The sequence below is a fragment of the Notolabrus celidotus genome, chromosome 20, assembly GCF_009762535.1.
Source record: "Notolabrus celidotus isolate fNotCel1 chromosome 20, fNotCel1.pri, whole genome shotgun sequence".
NCBI classification, from domain to species: domain Eukaryota; kingdom Metazoa; phylum Chordata; class Actinopteri; order Labriformes; family Labridae; genus Notolabrus; species Notolabrus celidotus.
In genome coordinates this window covers 4913647-4931132 of record NC_048291.1, presented here as the reverse complement: position 1 = coordinate 4931132, position 17486 = coordinate 4913647, and the positions used below count along the sequence as shown (strand labels likewise).

The window sequence follows — 17486 nt, the reverse complement described above, 5'->3', positions numbered from 1 at the left end:
AGTATAAGAAGCTGGATCTCCTCAGGGCTTGGTTATGGTCACAAATTGATGGGCACCAAGATTGTAGTAAAGGAAAGACACTCTATCCAGCCTTTCCAGAGTGTGTTCAGTCGTCAGTCGTCAGTGTTCAGTCGTCGTAGGCAGGGTACACACTACAAGGCTGATTTTGGGTCCAATTCCCTCCTCCTGACAAAGGTCATATTTTCCTGTAGTGTGAGTTGTGTGTGAGGTGTGAGTTTTACTTCCCCTGATCAGCTTGGGAGAAGATCGCGGCAGCAATGATTTGAAACTGGAAATGTTGGACATGGTAAGGAACCCAGAGGACAGCCAAGATTGCACTCTGTGGACGGTCATGTGAGACACAAACATTGTCTGGAGGCTAGCGGACCGAAGAGGGAAGCATTACATGGAGATAGTTGTAAACAAGAAGAGTAAAGTTCAATGGATGTCAGAAACGTCAGGACCAACTTGTTGATACGTGGCAACATGACAAGTCTTGTACAACAGACCTCAACTGGGGGTGGCTGTGGCTCAGTGGGTGGAGTGGGTTGTCTATCAATCGGAAGGTTGGCGGTTCGATCCCAGCTCCGGCAGCCACATGCTGAAGTGTCCTTGAGCAAGACACTGAACCCCAAATTGCTCCCTGATGCTCAGCGGTGTGTGAATGTGTATGAATGAGATTAGCTAAGTGATGGCCCCTTACTATAGCAACCTCTACCATCAGTGAGTGAATGGGTGAATGTGACATGTAGTATGTAAAAGCAATTTGAGTGGTCAGACAGACTAGTGAAGTATCTGATATTTAACCACATCAGATTAAGTATCTGTGTGGCTTAAAATAACCATAGGAGGGTTCAAGAATTTGTAGAATGGCCCAGGAGTCTCTAGGGAGAGCCTAAAAGAAGATCACCTTTTGACCTAGACAAAAAATATGGTTGACTGTGACAGTTGGCATCTTTCACCAATGGCCACTTGACTGTTGTCATTTTAAAGTCTTCTGAGTTGGAGTCCAAAATAACATTGTTGTGCTGGTATTGAGATGTCCATATATGTGTGTGTTGTGACGACACCTACACCCTTTATAAGACGGACTTTGGAGACAGAAGCGAGGCCACTTCATATGGCCCAGTCGTCCTCTAAGCGGTCGCAATGCTTGTTACTGATGCTGATGCTGTTTGATTGTAATACATCTAATTACTATCCAAGCTGGCCAGTGCCACGAGGTTCATTCTGCATCTGCACATCATGGGCTGTTGAGACACAACACTTGAAAAGCGCTATATAAGTACAAGTCCATTTACCATTTACCCAACTGACCCAATAAGGAGAGCAGTTGAACAGACATTGAATGTAGAAGGTAGCAAATGACAAGTGCAAGGTTTAAACTGGTTGTCTGGAAATGGAATCTGTAAGCCAGTGGTGTGCAAAGTTGGCACTCCACATTAAGTGCAAAGAAAGCAGGTTGTAAAACACTTGTGAGTCTTTGTTCCAGGTATAAAGGATCTTTCTTGAAAGCTGTGGTAAATTACAGACTTTGTCTCTCTCTGTCTTTGCAAAGAAGGAACCATTTTTTAGCTTTTAAAGCAGGTACAGGCTCACCTTCTTGGTGCTTTGCAAACATCTCAGTCATTTGTGTCAGCTGTAATTGCTGCTATTGATTTCCCCACTGCTTGCACGTTAAACACGTCCATGAGGACGGATTGATCTGCTCACAGTGGTGATGTGCAGAGCTTTGATTTCTTTTCCACTTGAAGTTGACGTATGGCTGCTAGCTCGAACGAGTCCGTACATGCATTAATACACAAAGTTCAGTATTCTGAGAGGTTTGTTTAACACTCCTCTGTCTTTATCTTAACATTAGTTCATCACCGTCTGAACTTTAGCTTCTGGTTTTAAAGAATAAAGAGGATAATGGTACCTCGATGCTGCTCTCGATCAACACTCTGAAATGTCATGGGGACAGGAGTTGGTTTATCACCTTTTTCAGAGCTGTCGCTTTCAGAAAGATCAAACTCGGCTTTCAGTGATATGAATGAAAAATGAATGAGCTCCAACCGCCTTGTTGATTATGTCTGACAGCGTCCCATAAATCAACCGATGGGAGGTGTTCCTTTTTATTAAGGAGACGACTTAAAGAGGGTTGGACTAAGATCATCTTTGAGTGTCAGGTGAAGAACTGTCATTTGATGTTTAATACATTAACAGTTCAGGAGTATTCACAAAGAACAAAGAAGAGCATCCATAGTTGGTGACTGTTGTTATTCTAACAGAATGACATCTTATCAGTTTTCACAGTCACAATTAAAATGTAATTTTTGCATGTTTGGTTGAGCATGCTGGATTGATACTGCATGAATAACTGCTATAAGTATTTTCTTTTCTTTGATCATTTCACAGATATTTTTAACAGCATTGGGGGCCCGGAAACTTCAGATTTGTATCTATTAAAGTTAATTCTTATCAATATGTATTTCAGCAAAGATCTTCCAAACAAGATAAGACTCACATTACATTAAAGTCTAGATAAGGATTTGGCTTTGGGATTAGTCTAAAGCTGATTCTATGCACGCTATTGTCTTAAGTGGGGCTGCTGAAGAAAGCCAGATTTAGACCATCCTTCTCAACAGTGTGATTTTTGTTCTCTGGATTAAGGTTGTAAACATTATGCCGTACTCTACTTCATGATAACAATTTTTAGTGACCAGCTGGGAAATCTGACATCAGACTTCTACCGTGTGTACCCACCAGCTGCGTTTTCAGAACCTATCACAAAGCAGCACCGCCGGACAGCTGGAGTCATGTGACCAAAGTTTTCCCACAGTAATCACTGAATCAAGGATTCTCCTCCTCCTCCTCTCCTCATCCATGTTGTGTTTCTTGTCCTTTGAAAACCTCTGACCTGTTGACTCCAGGCCTGGCTCCGCTCATCATGACGGTTTGTTGTTGTAGTTAAGTGAAATACGATCTGGTGATAACACAGAGTGTTTTATTCTGAAAATTAACCCAATGTTTTCATTTTGTTTTGGTGCCTGACTTCCTGTCTCGCTCCATCTGCTCTCTCTGATGCATCGTACTCTGGCATCAGGCAAAAATAGAAGTCTTGTGTATGGGATCTGGAGGGCTCCAACCTACTCAATCAGAGACGGAGCCGGAACTCAACGGAGTGGATCCAGTGGAAGTTAACACATCGATTAAGGATCGGAATTTGGCTGTTAGCATCAATCTAGATCCAAAATAGCCACAAGTCAGTGACCCAAAACATGCAAAACCACACCGTGAGCATTGATTGCATGGGAGCCATCATACAGAAATTGTTATTAGCCTTATAAAAGAGTCTAATTATGGAGAGAGGCAGCGGGGTGAGGTGTCCCTTTACCTCAGTGTGTGGTTTAAGCTCAGTCGTTTCCAGCTGTGACTGTCATATGAATTATTCATGCTCTCATCGTCCTATAAGACACCTTTAATGTGTTCACTGCTCAGCATATATAAACGCTCTTAACTTCCTTCACTGGCTAATTACTGATGAAAGCACTCATTCATTTTAAAGGCTGTCAGCCTTTGTAATTACGCTCATTTCTTATAACATGTGTTTATTGGGAAATTTACGGTGATTGAGTTGCTGTTACTGTCCTCACGTTCGAATAGTCGGAGCATAATTGAGCAGCGGGAAGCGTTAACGCCTGAATGACATCTCTTTTATTACCTCCGAGAAGCCGTGCTGATGGTAATGTCACCCAGCATGTTTTCTGGAATGGGAGAGGCTGACAGGCGAGCTGGCTACAAATCACATTAACTTAGGAAATTATCAAAGTCTAACTAGTGTCCCAGAATCTTATACAAGGCTTAAACTGCTTAAAATTATAAAGCAGCTCCCCTTGAACATAGTCAAAATCTAACATACATAAATTAAATTACACGTATGTTGTTAAAAATGTTTTAAACCTAAAACTATTTCATCGTTCCCTCTGAGTTTTGGTCATTATTCTGATAAGTTATTCTAAGAATTGTGAGAAACCATTTGTAGAATCCTGATCATCACTTGAAATGTCAAATTTGGTGAAAGGTCAGCATAAAGCAAAGTCACAGACAACATTTCAAAGTTGCAATAAAGTCATGACGGTTTTGCTGAAGTCGAGGCGTGCCCCTGTGGTCCCAGTCACAACACTCCATTCAGACTGTTTTAAGGACGTCTTTTTATCATCTTAGCGTTTCAATAAACTCAAACATATTTGAAATCATGGCAGGTCTTTAGTCTTGTCTTAATGATATGGACAGTGTCAACAACCAATAGGTGCAATTTTGTGTCGCCTTGCTGCGAACTAGCAAAACAAACATGACAGGGAGGCAAAGATCATGCTGTTCCCTTGGTCAGAGGTAAAGGAAGAGAAACTGGTGGAGTTGTATAGATAGTAAGAATTCCTCTTAGGCGTATCCGTACGTTTGGACCATAGACTGTGTCATAAAAGGATGCAGCAATGGTGACGTCACCCATCTGTTTCTGAAGCGCTATTTTGAAACCGATCATCAGCGGGAGCCATATTGGAAATGCTGAACTCAAGCTAACTTCTATCAAGCGAGTGTGAGGTAAAGAGGCAGGCTTTGAGCCTCCACAGCAACAGCTACAGTGTTCCTGTCTATCAATCAAGTCATCTGTACTTCTCATAATGGAATGGATTGTGTGCCAATCAAGTAATGACCTAGTCAGACTTAACTTATTTTTTGTACCAGGCTGTAAACATGTTTATTTCAGCTGTAAAGATCAGTTTTTTTGTATTGGTGTGTATATGCCTCAAGCGGATACTTGAGAAACTGCATTTTTAAACACTTCTGCATTGGCTTCAATTCATGGCCGGAAGTTGCTGCTTGGTTTGGACAGAAATTGCTGTGGTCCTGGGCTAAAATCCCTGTACGTTTCTGCTGTTGACAGCTAGCTTAAATCACATAAATCTAGCTTTGCAAAATCTTTAGTCGACTAAAAACTCTGTGACTTGCTGACACATTGTCTTTAGATTCAAGAGGAGGTCCAGAGGTCTTTTAAAAGTGTTTATAAAGTCTTATTTTTAAATATGTATGTGTATGGAAGGCATTTATGTCTTCTGATTACATCTGATGTGATCGGAGTGTTTTCTGGTGTCCCACAGGGGTCTCTTCTTGGACCCCTTCTGCTTCCTATCTGCTACAGCCATGCTTCTCTTTGCTGATGATACTATCTTGTTTATTTCAAATGGAATCTTCTTCACTTTGACTTTTGCATGTCCAGAATTAGATATAATTTCAAACTTTTGTTTCACTTTCCTGCAAACTAGCAAATCAAACACAACAGGGAGGCATAAGTTCATGCTGTTCTCTTGGTCTATGCTAAAGGAAGAGAAACTGGTGGAGTTGGATAGATAGTAAGAATTCCTCTTAGGCGTATCCGTACGTTTGGACCATAGACTGTGTCATAAAAGGATGCAGCAATGGTGACGTCACCCATCTGTTTCTGAAGCGCTATTTTGAAGCCGATCATCAGCGGGAGCCATATTGGAAATGCTGTACTCAAGCTAACTTCTATCAAGCGACTGTGAGGTAAAGAGGCGGGTTTTGAGCCTCAACGCCAACAGCTACAGTGTTCCTGTCTATCAATCAAGTCATCTGTACCTCTCATAATGGAAAACTTGTAATCTTAATATCTTCACCCCAGTGTGTGCCAATCAAGTAATGACCTAGTCAGACTTATTTTTTGTACCAGGCTGTAAACATGTTTATTTCAGCTGTAAAGTTCAGTTTTTTTGTATTGGTGTGTATATGCCTCAACTGGATACTTGAGAAACTGCATTTTTAAACACTTCTGCATTGGCTTCAATTCATGGCCGGAAGTTGCTGCTTGGTTTGGACCGAAATTGCCGTGCTCCTGGGCTAAAATCCCTGTACGTTTCTGCTGTGGACAGCTAGCTTAAATCACGTAAATCTAGCTTTGCAAAATCTTTAGTCGACTAAAAACCTTGTGACTTGCTGACACATTGTCTTCAGATTCTAGAGGAGGTCCAGAGGTCTTTTAAAAGTGTTTATAAAGTCTTATTTTTAAATATGTATGTGTATGGAAGGCATTTATGTCTTCTGATTACATCTGATGTGATCGGAGTGTTTTCTGGTGTCCCACAGGGGTCTCTTCTTGGACCCCTTCTGCTTCCTATCTGCTACAGCCATGCTTCTCTTTGCTGATGATACTATCTTGTTTATTTCAAATGAAATGTTCTTCACTTTGACTTTTGCATGTCCAGAATTAGATATAATTTCAAACTTTTGTTTCACTTTGCTGCAAACTTGCAAATCAAATATGACGAGGAGGCATAAGTTCATGCTGTTCTCTTGGTCTATGCTAAAGGAAGAGAAACTGGTAGAGGTGTGTGGAGAGCAATAATTCCTCTCTGGCATTTCCTCCCATTCGGACAGAAATTGCTTATTCCCGGGCTAACATCACTGTTGTTTGTCAGCCTATGAGCTAACTGTACATTTCTGCTGAATCTAGCTTTGTGAGATCTTTAGTCGACTAAAAACTCTTTGACTTGCTGACGCATTGATCTTAGATCCAAGAGGGTGTCAAATGGTGTTTTTTAAGTCTTTTTCAAAAATATGTATGTGTATGGGAGGCATTTATGTCATCTGATTGAGTGTTTTCTGGTGTCCCACAGGGGTCTCTTCTTGGACCCCTTCTGCCTCTTTTTATCTGCTGCAGCCGTGCCTCTCTTTGCTGACGATACTATCTTGTTTCTTTCAAATGAAGGCTTCTTCACTTTGACTTTTGCATATCCAGAATTAGATATCATTTCAAACTGGTTGTAAACTAAAAAAAAAATCTCCAAATGTAATACAAAGTTTATCATATTAACAAAGTAAATGACACGACTGGAGAAAGCAGATTCCTGGTCCATCAAAGAGACACCTGTACAGTGTGATACATACATTTCAATGTGAAAAGTCTCCTTTCCCCTTCATTCTTGAACATCATCAGTTGAAAGGCAGTCTGTATTTTTCAGCATGTGACGTTGTTTTTGATGCCGAGCTGTCGTCTTATGCAGTAATCGCTAAAATGTCACCAATAAAAAGCCATCCTAAAAGGATTACAGTGGGCCTCTGTGGCTGAGCCTTTTGTAGTGAATGGTGATGCCCTTATAGATGGATCATTGCTCCTAAATCCTGCGGGTTCAACTCTAAAAGCAGTTTGATGGTTTTTATGTGTCACAAATATCCCCTGAGCCGTTTACCTCACCTGAGAGGTAACACCGTGTCATTGCTCTTACAAAACAAAATGTATCAGCACTGAGTGGTTGGCACTTTAAGCCTGATTTCACTACATCAGTGAGAACAAGGCCTCCACGTTTAATGTTTGACCTTTACAAACTTACTTGAAGACTTTCTTAAAATTTTGTACCCATCGCAACATTCGTTCATTTCTATTCATGTTGTTTTTCAAAGATAAATGAGTTATGTCACTGATCCTGTCAGTCCATCTTTCTATTCCATCTCATTATGCTGATATAATTGATCCTCAAATTATAGCACATGTGGGTCTGTGTGATTATTCGACTGCTCCCAACATATCAATCTGCAAACGCTAGAATTATTGATTAGATTCATTTCATTTTGTCTCTAAGACTTGTGATTATCACTCACTTTGCTGCTAAATCTGCTCGAACTGATTGATTGAACATCTAAAAAAACAGACTAAGCTATCCGTCTAAGATTTGTTTGCACCATTTGTTTCCAGGTGTTCTGCATACTGAGTCGACATCACCGATTATGAAAGGTTGTGCTTTAATGACTGAGCAATTTATCTCCTGGGCTGTGCCAAACAAGGGCGTTTTCAGTCATTTTGGATGTTGATGTTCAATAAATCATCAATCAATCTTTATTTGTATAGCGCCAAATCACAACAAATGTTGTCTTAAAGGTGACATATCATGCAAAATTGACTTTTTAATGGTTCTCTACCTGAAATATGTGTCCCTGGCATGTCTACAAACCCCCCGAGAATGAAAAAAAATCCATTCTGCCCCTGTTCTGATTTCTACACCTTTCTGTAAATGTGTGTGAAACGAGCCGTTTCAGACTTCCGTGTTTTTGTTACGTAACCACAATATCCGGTCTGTCACGGAGTCAGAGCTCGGAGCTTGTTCAGCCCATAGACTGTACAAAATAATACTGAATCCCTCCCCCGTTTTTCATTCCCTGCACACATGTGTGCTAACAAGGAGCTTAGGAGGGAGGCATGCTAGTTGTAGGCTGTCTTAATAAACACAAAGGTCGGTTTTACTCCCCACGTCTGCAGATTTGAAGATCTAGTGGATGATTTTTATTTTTCATGGATAAGTGCTAGCGCTAGTTAGCATAGCTACAAAGCTACATGTCGTAGCTGTAGCAGTGTACCAAGACACACGTCTACATACTGACAAATAAAACAACAAGAAACACAGAATCTGTGACCAATCCTTCAGAAAAGGTCCCGCTGCCTTTCTGGCAGAGGTCGGTTTTACTCCCCACGTCTGCAGATTTGAAGATCTAGTGGATGATTTTTGTTTATCATGGAAAAGTGCTAGCGCTAGTTAGCATAGCCACATAGCTACATGTTCGTAGCTGTGTACCAAAACACACGTCTACATACTGATAAATGAAACAACAAGAAACACTAAATCTGTGATCAATGGTTCAGAAAGGTCCTGCTACAGGCGCCTCTCCGTCAGGATCAGATTCTGGATCAGATTCAGAGGGTTGAAGTAACGCGATCTCTGAGCAGCCGTGTATATTCAGCCAACATGTAAACATTAGATCAACGTGCTGGAGAGCGGAGGCACATCCACTTCCTGAGGGGGCGTGGTCAGAGGGAAAACAGAGTGTTCTGAGGAGGACTGAAGAAGAGGGCTTTTCAGGCAGACCAAAATCTGATTTCAAAGTGTTTTTTTGAGCATAAACTTTAAAGACATGTTTTGGGGACCTCTTAGACCAATATATATTGATGAAAAAAGCATGATATGTCACCTTTAAGACTCTTTTACAAACAGAGCAGGTCTAGACTCTATGTTCTATTAGACAAGACTCAGTCTGATCTCATCTTAATCCACCATGAGCAGAGCACTTTGCAGCATTTAGCAAGTTACAGTGGCAAGGACAAACTTCCTTTAACAGGCAGAAACCTCCAGCAGGACCAGACTGGTGTTAGACACACATCTGCTGAGACCGAGTTGGAGAGAGGGATAGAGGGAGATGAAGAGAATGAATATGTGTCTGCCTGTCAAAGCCCGAGGGACGCACCATCCCATAATAGTTGATTTTGGGTGAAGGTTTTATGCGCATAGTGAGGACATTGAGATATGCTGTATGGGTGACACCATCGTTCATTAATGCGTATAAAATATGTAATATATATAATATTTAATATATATAATATGTGATGAATATATATGTAATGTATGTGTATGAATTTTAGGTGCTTTGGCAATAACATGTCTGTGCTCATGCCAATTAAGCAAATTGAATTGAATTGAATTGAATTGAGAAAGATGATAGTTAATATGAACATTACACCTTTGGTTCCTTGTGTCTGCTCAGCATTAATACAAACTCTTAATCAACCTAGATGAGTCTCAATGTTTACCTCTGAGTCACACTTTAAACAGTTTTACTGCAATACCATCCTCTACGGCCTTCCTTCCAAACAACTCAACAAACTAAAATATGTCCAGAACTCTGCCGCCCGCCTGCTCACCCACACCCGCTCCCTTGACCACATCACCCCTGTCTTCCAAAACCTCCACTAGCTCCCTATCAAGCAGCGAATACATTTTAAAATCCTCCTCCATAACCAGGCCCCCTCCTACCTCACCGACCTGCTCCACCACCACCACCACACCCCCTCCCGTAACCTCCAATCCTCCAATGCCCACCTCCTCTTCTTACCACCTGACACCAAAGCACCAAACCTGGGGGGATAGAGCTTTCTCTGTTGCCGCCCCCACTCTCTGGAACGCTTTCAAAACACTCACTAAAACCCACATATTTAGAATTGCTTTTAATGTATGAGTGCTTTTAAATGTATTTCATGTTTTTCCTTCATGTTTTTATTAATCTGTTGTTTTATATGATGTTTTTATCCTCTGTGCAGGGTCTTTGAGTATTCAGAAAAGCACTTCATAAATAAAATGTATTATTATTACTATCAATATTAAGACAAATGTAAAGCTTTTGAAGGTAAACTCAGTCCCAGACAATATTAGTACACTACTAACAAAAAAATGAAGCTCAGATCTAATTGTTCATTAGCATGTGTAGCAGTAATAAAAATGAACTTAACTGTTAACTCAAGTGCCTAACTGCAAATCAGAAATACTTCCACTCCATGCATGAATTCCCCTTCAATGCCAGGTTTCATTTTTGCTCCACCTCACTTATGAGGCCGCTAACTGAAGTAAAGATGTAACGTCCAGCATGGTAAGTTTCTAAATCCCTCTTAAGTGTTGTACTGTAGATGAAAAGGCCAAACTGGACATAAAACAGATACATTAACTTCACCTTCCCCAACAAGTGAGTTAGATGTTTTAATTTGTCTGACGGCCTAAAGAAACAAGCTGTCCCTCCGCCTCATGGCTCTGTTTTCACACTGCTGTACCTCCTGCCAGAGGGCATAAGTGTGAAAAACTTCAGCCTTTGATAACACTGCTGGCTCTTTTATGGATTCCCTGATGGTAGCTGTTCTGCGAGGGCTGTCCTGATTGAAATCTGAATAGAAACTGCGGGACCTTCTCTTTTCACTGATGTCTGATTTATTAGTGTCTCTGTTTGTATGACACAATACTCTGCAAGTTTTTGCTAATGCTCCAAGACTGATCTTTTTTTTTTGCCTGCTTTAGATCCTGCCTGTGACTCCTGAAACTCTGAATTGACAGCCTTGGAAACCAGAATGACAGGCAGGGAAGATAAAAAAGCTCTTGGCCTGCCCTTCTCGGTGCATAGCCTGTCATTCAGCCTATGACATTAGGAGAATTACATGAGATTTACAACTGATAGGTTCTCTCCTGCTGGTACTGGTGGCATCTCTGCTGCTGCTGCTGCTTTAGAGGCAGATAATCAGTATTCATACTGTCATTTATTGTGTGTATTACTTGCAGCTTTCTGTTTAGCTACTGCGAGACGCTGACTGTGAATGATATCGATAAAATGATCTGAAGATTTAATCAGGCTCCTCAGGCTTTGAAGAGGCATTATTTACCCAAAGTGCATCTCTCTGAGCTCTGCCTCTGACTCACCATGCTCGGTTTTATGATGAAGCGCGATGCGACCTGAATGCTTGAGATGTTCTTTCTCAGTATTCATTATACACAAGAAAGGAGTTAATGGGTTAGTGCAATAATTCTTGCTTTGTCTCTGTCAGGCTTGGGTTGTACTTTTAAGTCTCGAACAACATCTGTAGACCCTTTCTGATAATACCTTTTTTAAGGTAAAACCCATACAGTGTATAATTAATGGACGTAGTGTCTGTGATGTCATTCATCTGTTTCTGAAGTGCTGTTTGGAAGCCAATCATTGGCAGGGGCCATATTCTGTCCTCACTCCACTCCTGTCTGAATGAAGTTAAAGTGTGGCTGTCGCACAATTTCCTCCAACTCAACACAGACAAATCCAAAATCACGCTCATAGGTCCACACTCATCACAGATTCTCTCCTCACTTCAGCTTGGTTCCCCTGTCACCCCCTACTGCAAGAATCTTGGCATCACCTTTGATAAAGACCTTAACTTCAACCAACATATCAAAACCTCAGTTCAGTCGTTTCCACATGACGACACAACTGTCTCAGCTCGGAGCTCATCCTGCCTTGCTGACATTTCTAAATGGATGAGGGAATGTCACCTACAGCTCAACCTGTCCAAGACTGAGCTTATTATCATTCCAGCCAGTCCCACTATGCACCCACAGATCAATATCCAGTTTGGATCTCAAAACCTCATGCCCACCAAGTCTGCCCGAAATCTGGGTGTCATGATCGATGACCAGCTAACCTTCAAGGTTCATGTTGCCTCGATTGCTCGGTCCTGCTGTTTTTCCCTCTATAACATCAAGAGGATTAGACCCTACCTGACAGAACACGCGACACAGCTCCTGGTTCAAGCTCTTGTAATGTCACGCATTGACTACTGCAACTCTCTACTGGCAGGCCTCCCTGCATGCACAGTTAAACCTCTGCAAATGATCCAGAACGCAGCAGCAGCACGTCTGGTCTTCAACCAGCCTAAGACAGCTCATGTCTCTCCCCTGCTCATTTCGTTACACTGGCTTCCAGTTGCAGCTTGCATCAGATACAAAACTCTAATCATGACTTACAAAGCAGTCACCAAAACCGCTCCAGTTTACCTGGAACCCCTCATCCAGGTCTACTGCCCTTCTCACCCGCTAAGCTCAGCCTCTGAAAAGCGCCTAGTGCTTCCAGCACATGAGGCCTTAAAATCACTAGCTGGACTCTTCTCTTCTGTTGTCCCTAAATGGTGGAATGAATTAGTCAACTCCATTCGATCTGCAGAGTCCCTCTCTACTTTCAAAAGACAGCTAAAGACCCAGCTCTTTAGGAAGCACTATGCACTTAGCTAGACTGTTCTCCACTGTTGTCTCCAGTGGCAGATCATGTCTTCCAGCCACGATTGACTCACACTGTCCTGCTCTACTCTGGGAATCTGTGTTCAGCTCTTGAGTGACCCAGCACTTGGTACTTTGGTCATTATTGTGGGGATGTTAATTGTTGATGATGATAATGGAAAGTCTTAAATGGTTTGGTTGCTTCATTGTAGATGTTTCTTATTTTAGAAAAGGAATAAAAAAATTTACTTTTGTGCATTGCCTTTACACTGCTTGGCAGTACCTGCACCCAAATGGACTTGAAGCACTTTGTTACTCGTACTGATCTTGTTTCCTCTTGTCTAGATCTTTGCTTGTGTTCTTCTTCTTGTATGTACGTCGCTTTGGATAAAAGCGTCTGCTAAATGACATTGTAACATTGTAACATTGTAACAGTCTTATTTTCATCAGCTACGCAAAATCTCTCAGATCGGGCCCTTCCTTTCACACCATAACCTAGAAATTGTCATCCATGCATTCATCACTTCCTGATTAGATTATTGTAACTCACTCTACACCTGCTTTAGCAAACACAAACTCTCAAAACCCCAGTTAGTCCCAAACACTGCTGCCAGACTCCTCACACACACCAAGAAAAAGGGAACATATCACACCAATTTTAGCCTCTCTTCACTGGTTGCCTGTGGGCTTTAGAATTGATTTTAAGATTTTAACACTCACTTTTAAAGCAATAAATGGACTGGCCCCTGAGTACCTAAGTGAATGCCTTAAAATGTTTGTCCTCAACTGCTGCCTGAGATCCTCTGGCAGGTCCCTCATGGAACTCCAAAGGGCGAAGTTAAAAACCAGAGGTGACCGGGTCTTTGCGGTCAGGGCCCTGTCACTCTGGAATGACCTGCCAGAGGTGATCAGGCGAGCCACATCCTTGTCCTCTTTTAAATCTCTTTTAAAAACACTCTTTTTTAAAATGTGCTTTTATTTCTTAACTCATCACTGACTTTTTAATTTATTTTTTTTAAGTTATATTTTGGGGCTTTTGGCCTTTATTTGACAGGACAGCTGAAGAGAGACAGGAAATGTGGGGAGTACAGAGTGGAGGAACACTTGCAGTAAATGGTCGCGGCCGGGAGTCGAACCGGCGACCTCTGGGACGAGGACTATGGCCTCTGTATGTGGGGCGCTTAGACCGTTAGGCCACCAGCGCCCCTTATTGTTTTTACTTAACTCATTTCAGCTCTCCTTACCTTTGTCATGTGCTTGAGTGTTTTCACTCGCTATGTCTTGCACTCTGTAAAGCACTTTGTAAACATGTTTTTAAAAGGTGCTATATAAAAAAAATTTATTATAATAATTATTATTATTATATTGGAAATGTTGAACTCAACCAAACTGCTGTTGTGCTAATGTGGGGTAAAGAGGCGGGCCTTTAAGGCTGATTTATAATTCTGCGTCGAATCAACGGCCTAGCCTATGCCGGAGGTCCAGGTAGGGTCTGTACCTACGCAGAGGCCTACACACGTAGCCGACATGCACCTCCTCCAAAATGTAACTACGAGTTGAATCGACGCAGACCGCAAGCCCTGTGATTGGTCCGCTCGGCGGGATTGTATTTCCTGCATTTACAGCACTTTCGGGCCCCCAACACATTGGCCGTGTATTTCATCTCCTCCTCTCTCCAGCCCCTGCTTTTAGTGGTGAAAGCTGTGACAGAGGGCAGAGCAGAGACACACTGCACAAACGTTCAGGACAGTGTGGATTTGTTGGAGTCGCACTTCTTCTTGCCTGCTAAGGGTGTGCATGCATTAATGAGTTCTTTAGAGCTTAACCTCCATGAAAAAAAATCAGGAAATAACTCCTTATTTTTCAGCTTCACAGCTTTGTCTTCTGTCTGTCTTTACTTTATCTTTAAGTCAATTGACACCGCTGCTCACTCTGTCTTGCATTCTTTCCCTTCAGGTTGATGCCAATTTTTCCCCTCCAAAGTACATACACGTAATCTAGAAACTCTAGTCATGTGATAACATGCACCAATATTAAAAAAAAAAGCCTTACCTACAGGACATATGCTAACTAGATGCCAGTACTGACATACATGATATGATCTGACCCATTCATTGGTGTACCAAATCTCAGATCTGCTGGATTTGAAGTGCAATGTAAGAGCTGTTTCTGGTTTCAACAATGTTAGGTCTAATTTCTGTTATATTGTAGGACTTTCAGAATAACAATGTGAGCCTATCAGGAGAAAAAAACCCAACACATTTATAGTGGACACTGATCTGGTGCATCAGCCCTAAAGGATTACATCACAGCTGCTCCAGCCTGTTCTGAGGCTTCAGTGTGACACAGTGTAATGGAGCATTTTCAAAGTGTTCTGCAAATTCTAGCTTTTAGATCTAAAAATATGTAACATATAAGGTCCAAATTTAAAATATCAAAAGTCAATTTCAAAGCGTGTTTTGGTTTGAACAGCATGAAATTTGAATATCAAGTGAAAGCTCAACAATCAGTGGACAGGGCTAAATCCCAACCGGCTCTTAATTGTCCCCGCCCCCCATTCCTGGCCCTGTCCCCACACTGACCTTGTACGGCAGGACGACAGCAGATCCTCCACTGATGCCCACGATGGGCACAGCTGTCTGTGTGGAGATGAAGTCCAAGATCTGTGCCACTGCCTCCGAGCCGACGTTGTCCTCAAACACCACGCCATGGACGCGGTTTGTGGAGAGTGTGTCGCAGATCCGGGTGAGCAGTGCGCGCGGGTTGGTGTTGTTGACCAGCACTGTGATGGGGTTCACCTCCAGGGGAAGGTCCATGAAGTTCTCCCGGCTTAACCTCCCTTTAATCTCCGTCTGGTAGGCCGAGCCGCTGAACACCACCGCCACGTTCACAGAGGGCATCGGATTCCCAAACGGCCTTCCCGAACAGCCGGGGAGGGTGCTGAACAGCAGCAGCAGTAGCAGTAGCAGCAGCGGCGGCGGCCACCACGGGGAGTCGCTCAAGCGGCCTAGACGAACGCCCATCTCAGTCACCTACTGCCTGGGAGAGGTGGGGGGGGATAGCAAAGGGAGGGGTCAGAAGAAGGTATCGATACATTAGATACAGGAGCGGTTTCTGTCTTTTGATAACATGTTGTGTAAACACTCAGATCTCCCAGCTGGGCGGGCAACCAGACCGCCTTTTGTTTAGAGACGGCTTATTTTGATTAATGACGTTTTAGCTTCATCTCTGCTCAGTGTGCTGGTCTGCCTGCCATAACTAAGACAGCGTAAGAGCCCATTAACTGAGGCCAGAGTCGTATTTTTAGAGTGTGTCAGCGTGCAACATGAGGCTGTGGCCAGGCTGTTGCGTCTTAGGGTGGCAGCTGCCACCCTGCTGCTGTTGTATTATGCAGTCCAAACCAACAGATGGTGTCCAGTGTTTAATGCAACAAATGGAGAACAAGAGGATTTATCATTTTCCTCTCGTGACATTACTTTTGATGCTGTTGCTTAATTTTTTTTCTTCCAGCAGCCTAAAGCATTCAGACATAATCTGCCAAAGTTCTGCATGCATGGTTTTTGGCTACGATTAATTGACATGCATAGTCTCATTATTATGATTCGTAAGCTGTTTGGGAAATTGTTCTTCTCTGGTTTTTGACATTTCAATTATGCAAACAGCAAAGTCTGTATTTACAAAGGCATTCAAATCCTAGAGTGAGCCTTTGAAGAAAATCAAAGCTCTTTGTGCTGCATTGCATCACTAATGGACTGGACAGCAACCAGCGCCTCTCCGCCAGACTCTCTTAATTTCTTCCAAAAACCTCTAATTGCTCTGCTTTCTGCCCCGCAGAAGGTAATGGAGGAGAAAAGTTGCAGTGGAGCTCGCACGATGTCAAACCCTGTAGCGTCATTTTAACATTCGCAGTGTAGCCAGAGACTGGTTTGTGTTGAGCTGTCAGACGGACTTAGGCTCTTTGTCAAATCTGTCACAGTTATGTTAGTGGCCCTGAGGGAGAGCTGCACACTGGTCCCCTGTCACAGAGATCTGATCCACCATGTGATGGAATCCCAGTGGGGTGAATATATTGTAATCCCTTGGTAATCCCTGCCAGGCGTCATGGCCTACAGCTTGATTGTAGTGTATAAACTTATCAAGAGATTTGGATACTGCACGGGGCTCAGTGTGGCTGTGTGCTGCTGCGGCTCACTCCCTGTTCTGCTTCCTGTGTGGAACTCAACATTTTACGCAGACCACATGGAGCTCTGCATTAGGAATGGTCTGACAATGCCTGCAGAGTTACATGAGGCCATTGTAATGCCATTTTTTGGAGTATAAACCAAGCGGCAACCTCCGATCTTAAAATATGAAGATATTGTACAAACTGCAATTCATCAGGCGTCCACTTGATGCTGGCTGCAGAGATACCAGAAACCACATACACATCCATTCAAAAAAGACGATCTTTGCAGCATTAATAAACATGTTCACAGCCTGGTTCAAAAAACTGCTTGGGTCTATGTCGCTAATTTCTATATCGGCACGGGGGGTGGATTTTTTTTCTAAGGTGATGGTGTTGGCAGTGTCAGTGGTGTGTTTAAGGGTGTTTTTTAACCTTGTCTCTTCCTCGACGTTACACGTCTCTCTGACAGCGTCAATTACAATCCAGATTATGCAAATTAGGCGATGACTTCATTTAGCAGCTTTTAGCAACTTTCAGGACAGCCAATAGTTACTTTCCTCACTGAGGAGTTAGCAACACTGCAGCAAGCTGTATTGACCAACCTGGTCCGTGCTGTGGTCTTCTTTTCACCAACTTTTAGCTTCTCCATTTGAAATGGGAAGAGAGACGACTGACGAGGAAGGAGATGGAGCAAATACATGCAAGCCACCAGCACC

The 17486-nt window shown here is 42.5% G+C and overlaps 1 protein-coding gene across 1 annotated transcript in view; it reads right to left on the bottom strand.

Annotated features, from left to right (window-relative positions):
• Positions 1-15628, bottom strand: part of grin2ca (glutamate receptor, ionotropic, N-methyl D-aspartate 2Ca) — a 97758-nt gene extending 82130 nt beyond the window's left edge. Inside the window, exon 1 of the mRNA XM_034710605.1 lies at positions 15188-15628. Coding sequence (XP_034566496.1) covers positions 15188-15628 — 441 coding nt within the window. The remainder of the gene's footprint in view (positions 1-15187) is intronic.
• Between the last annotated feature and the right edge of the window lie 1858 nt (positions 15629-17486).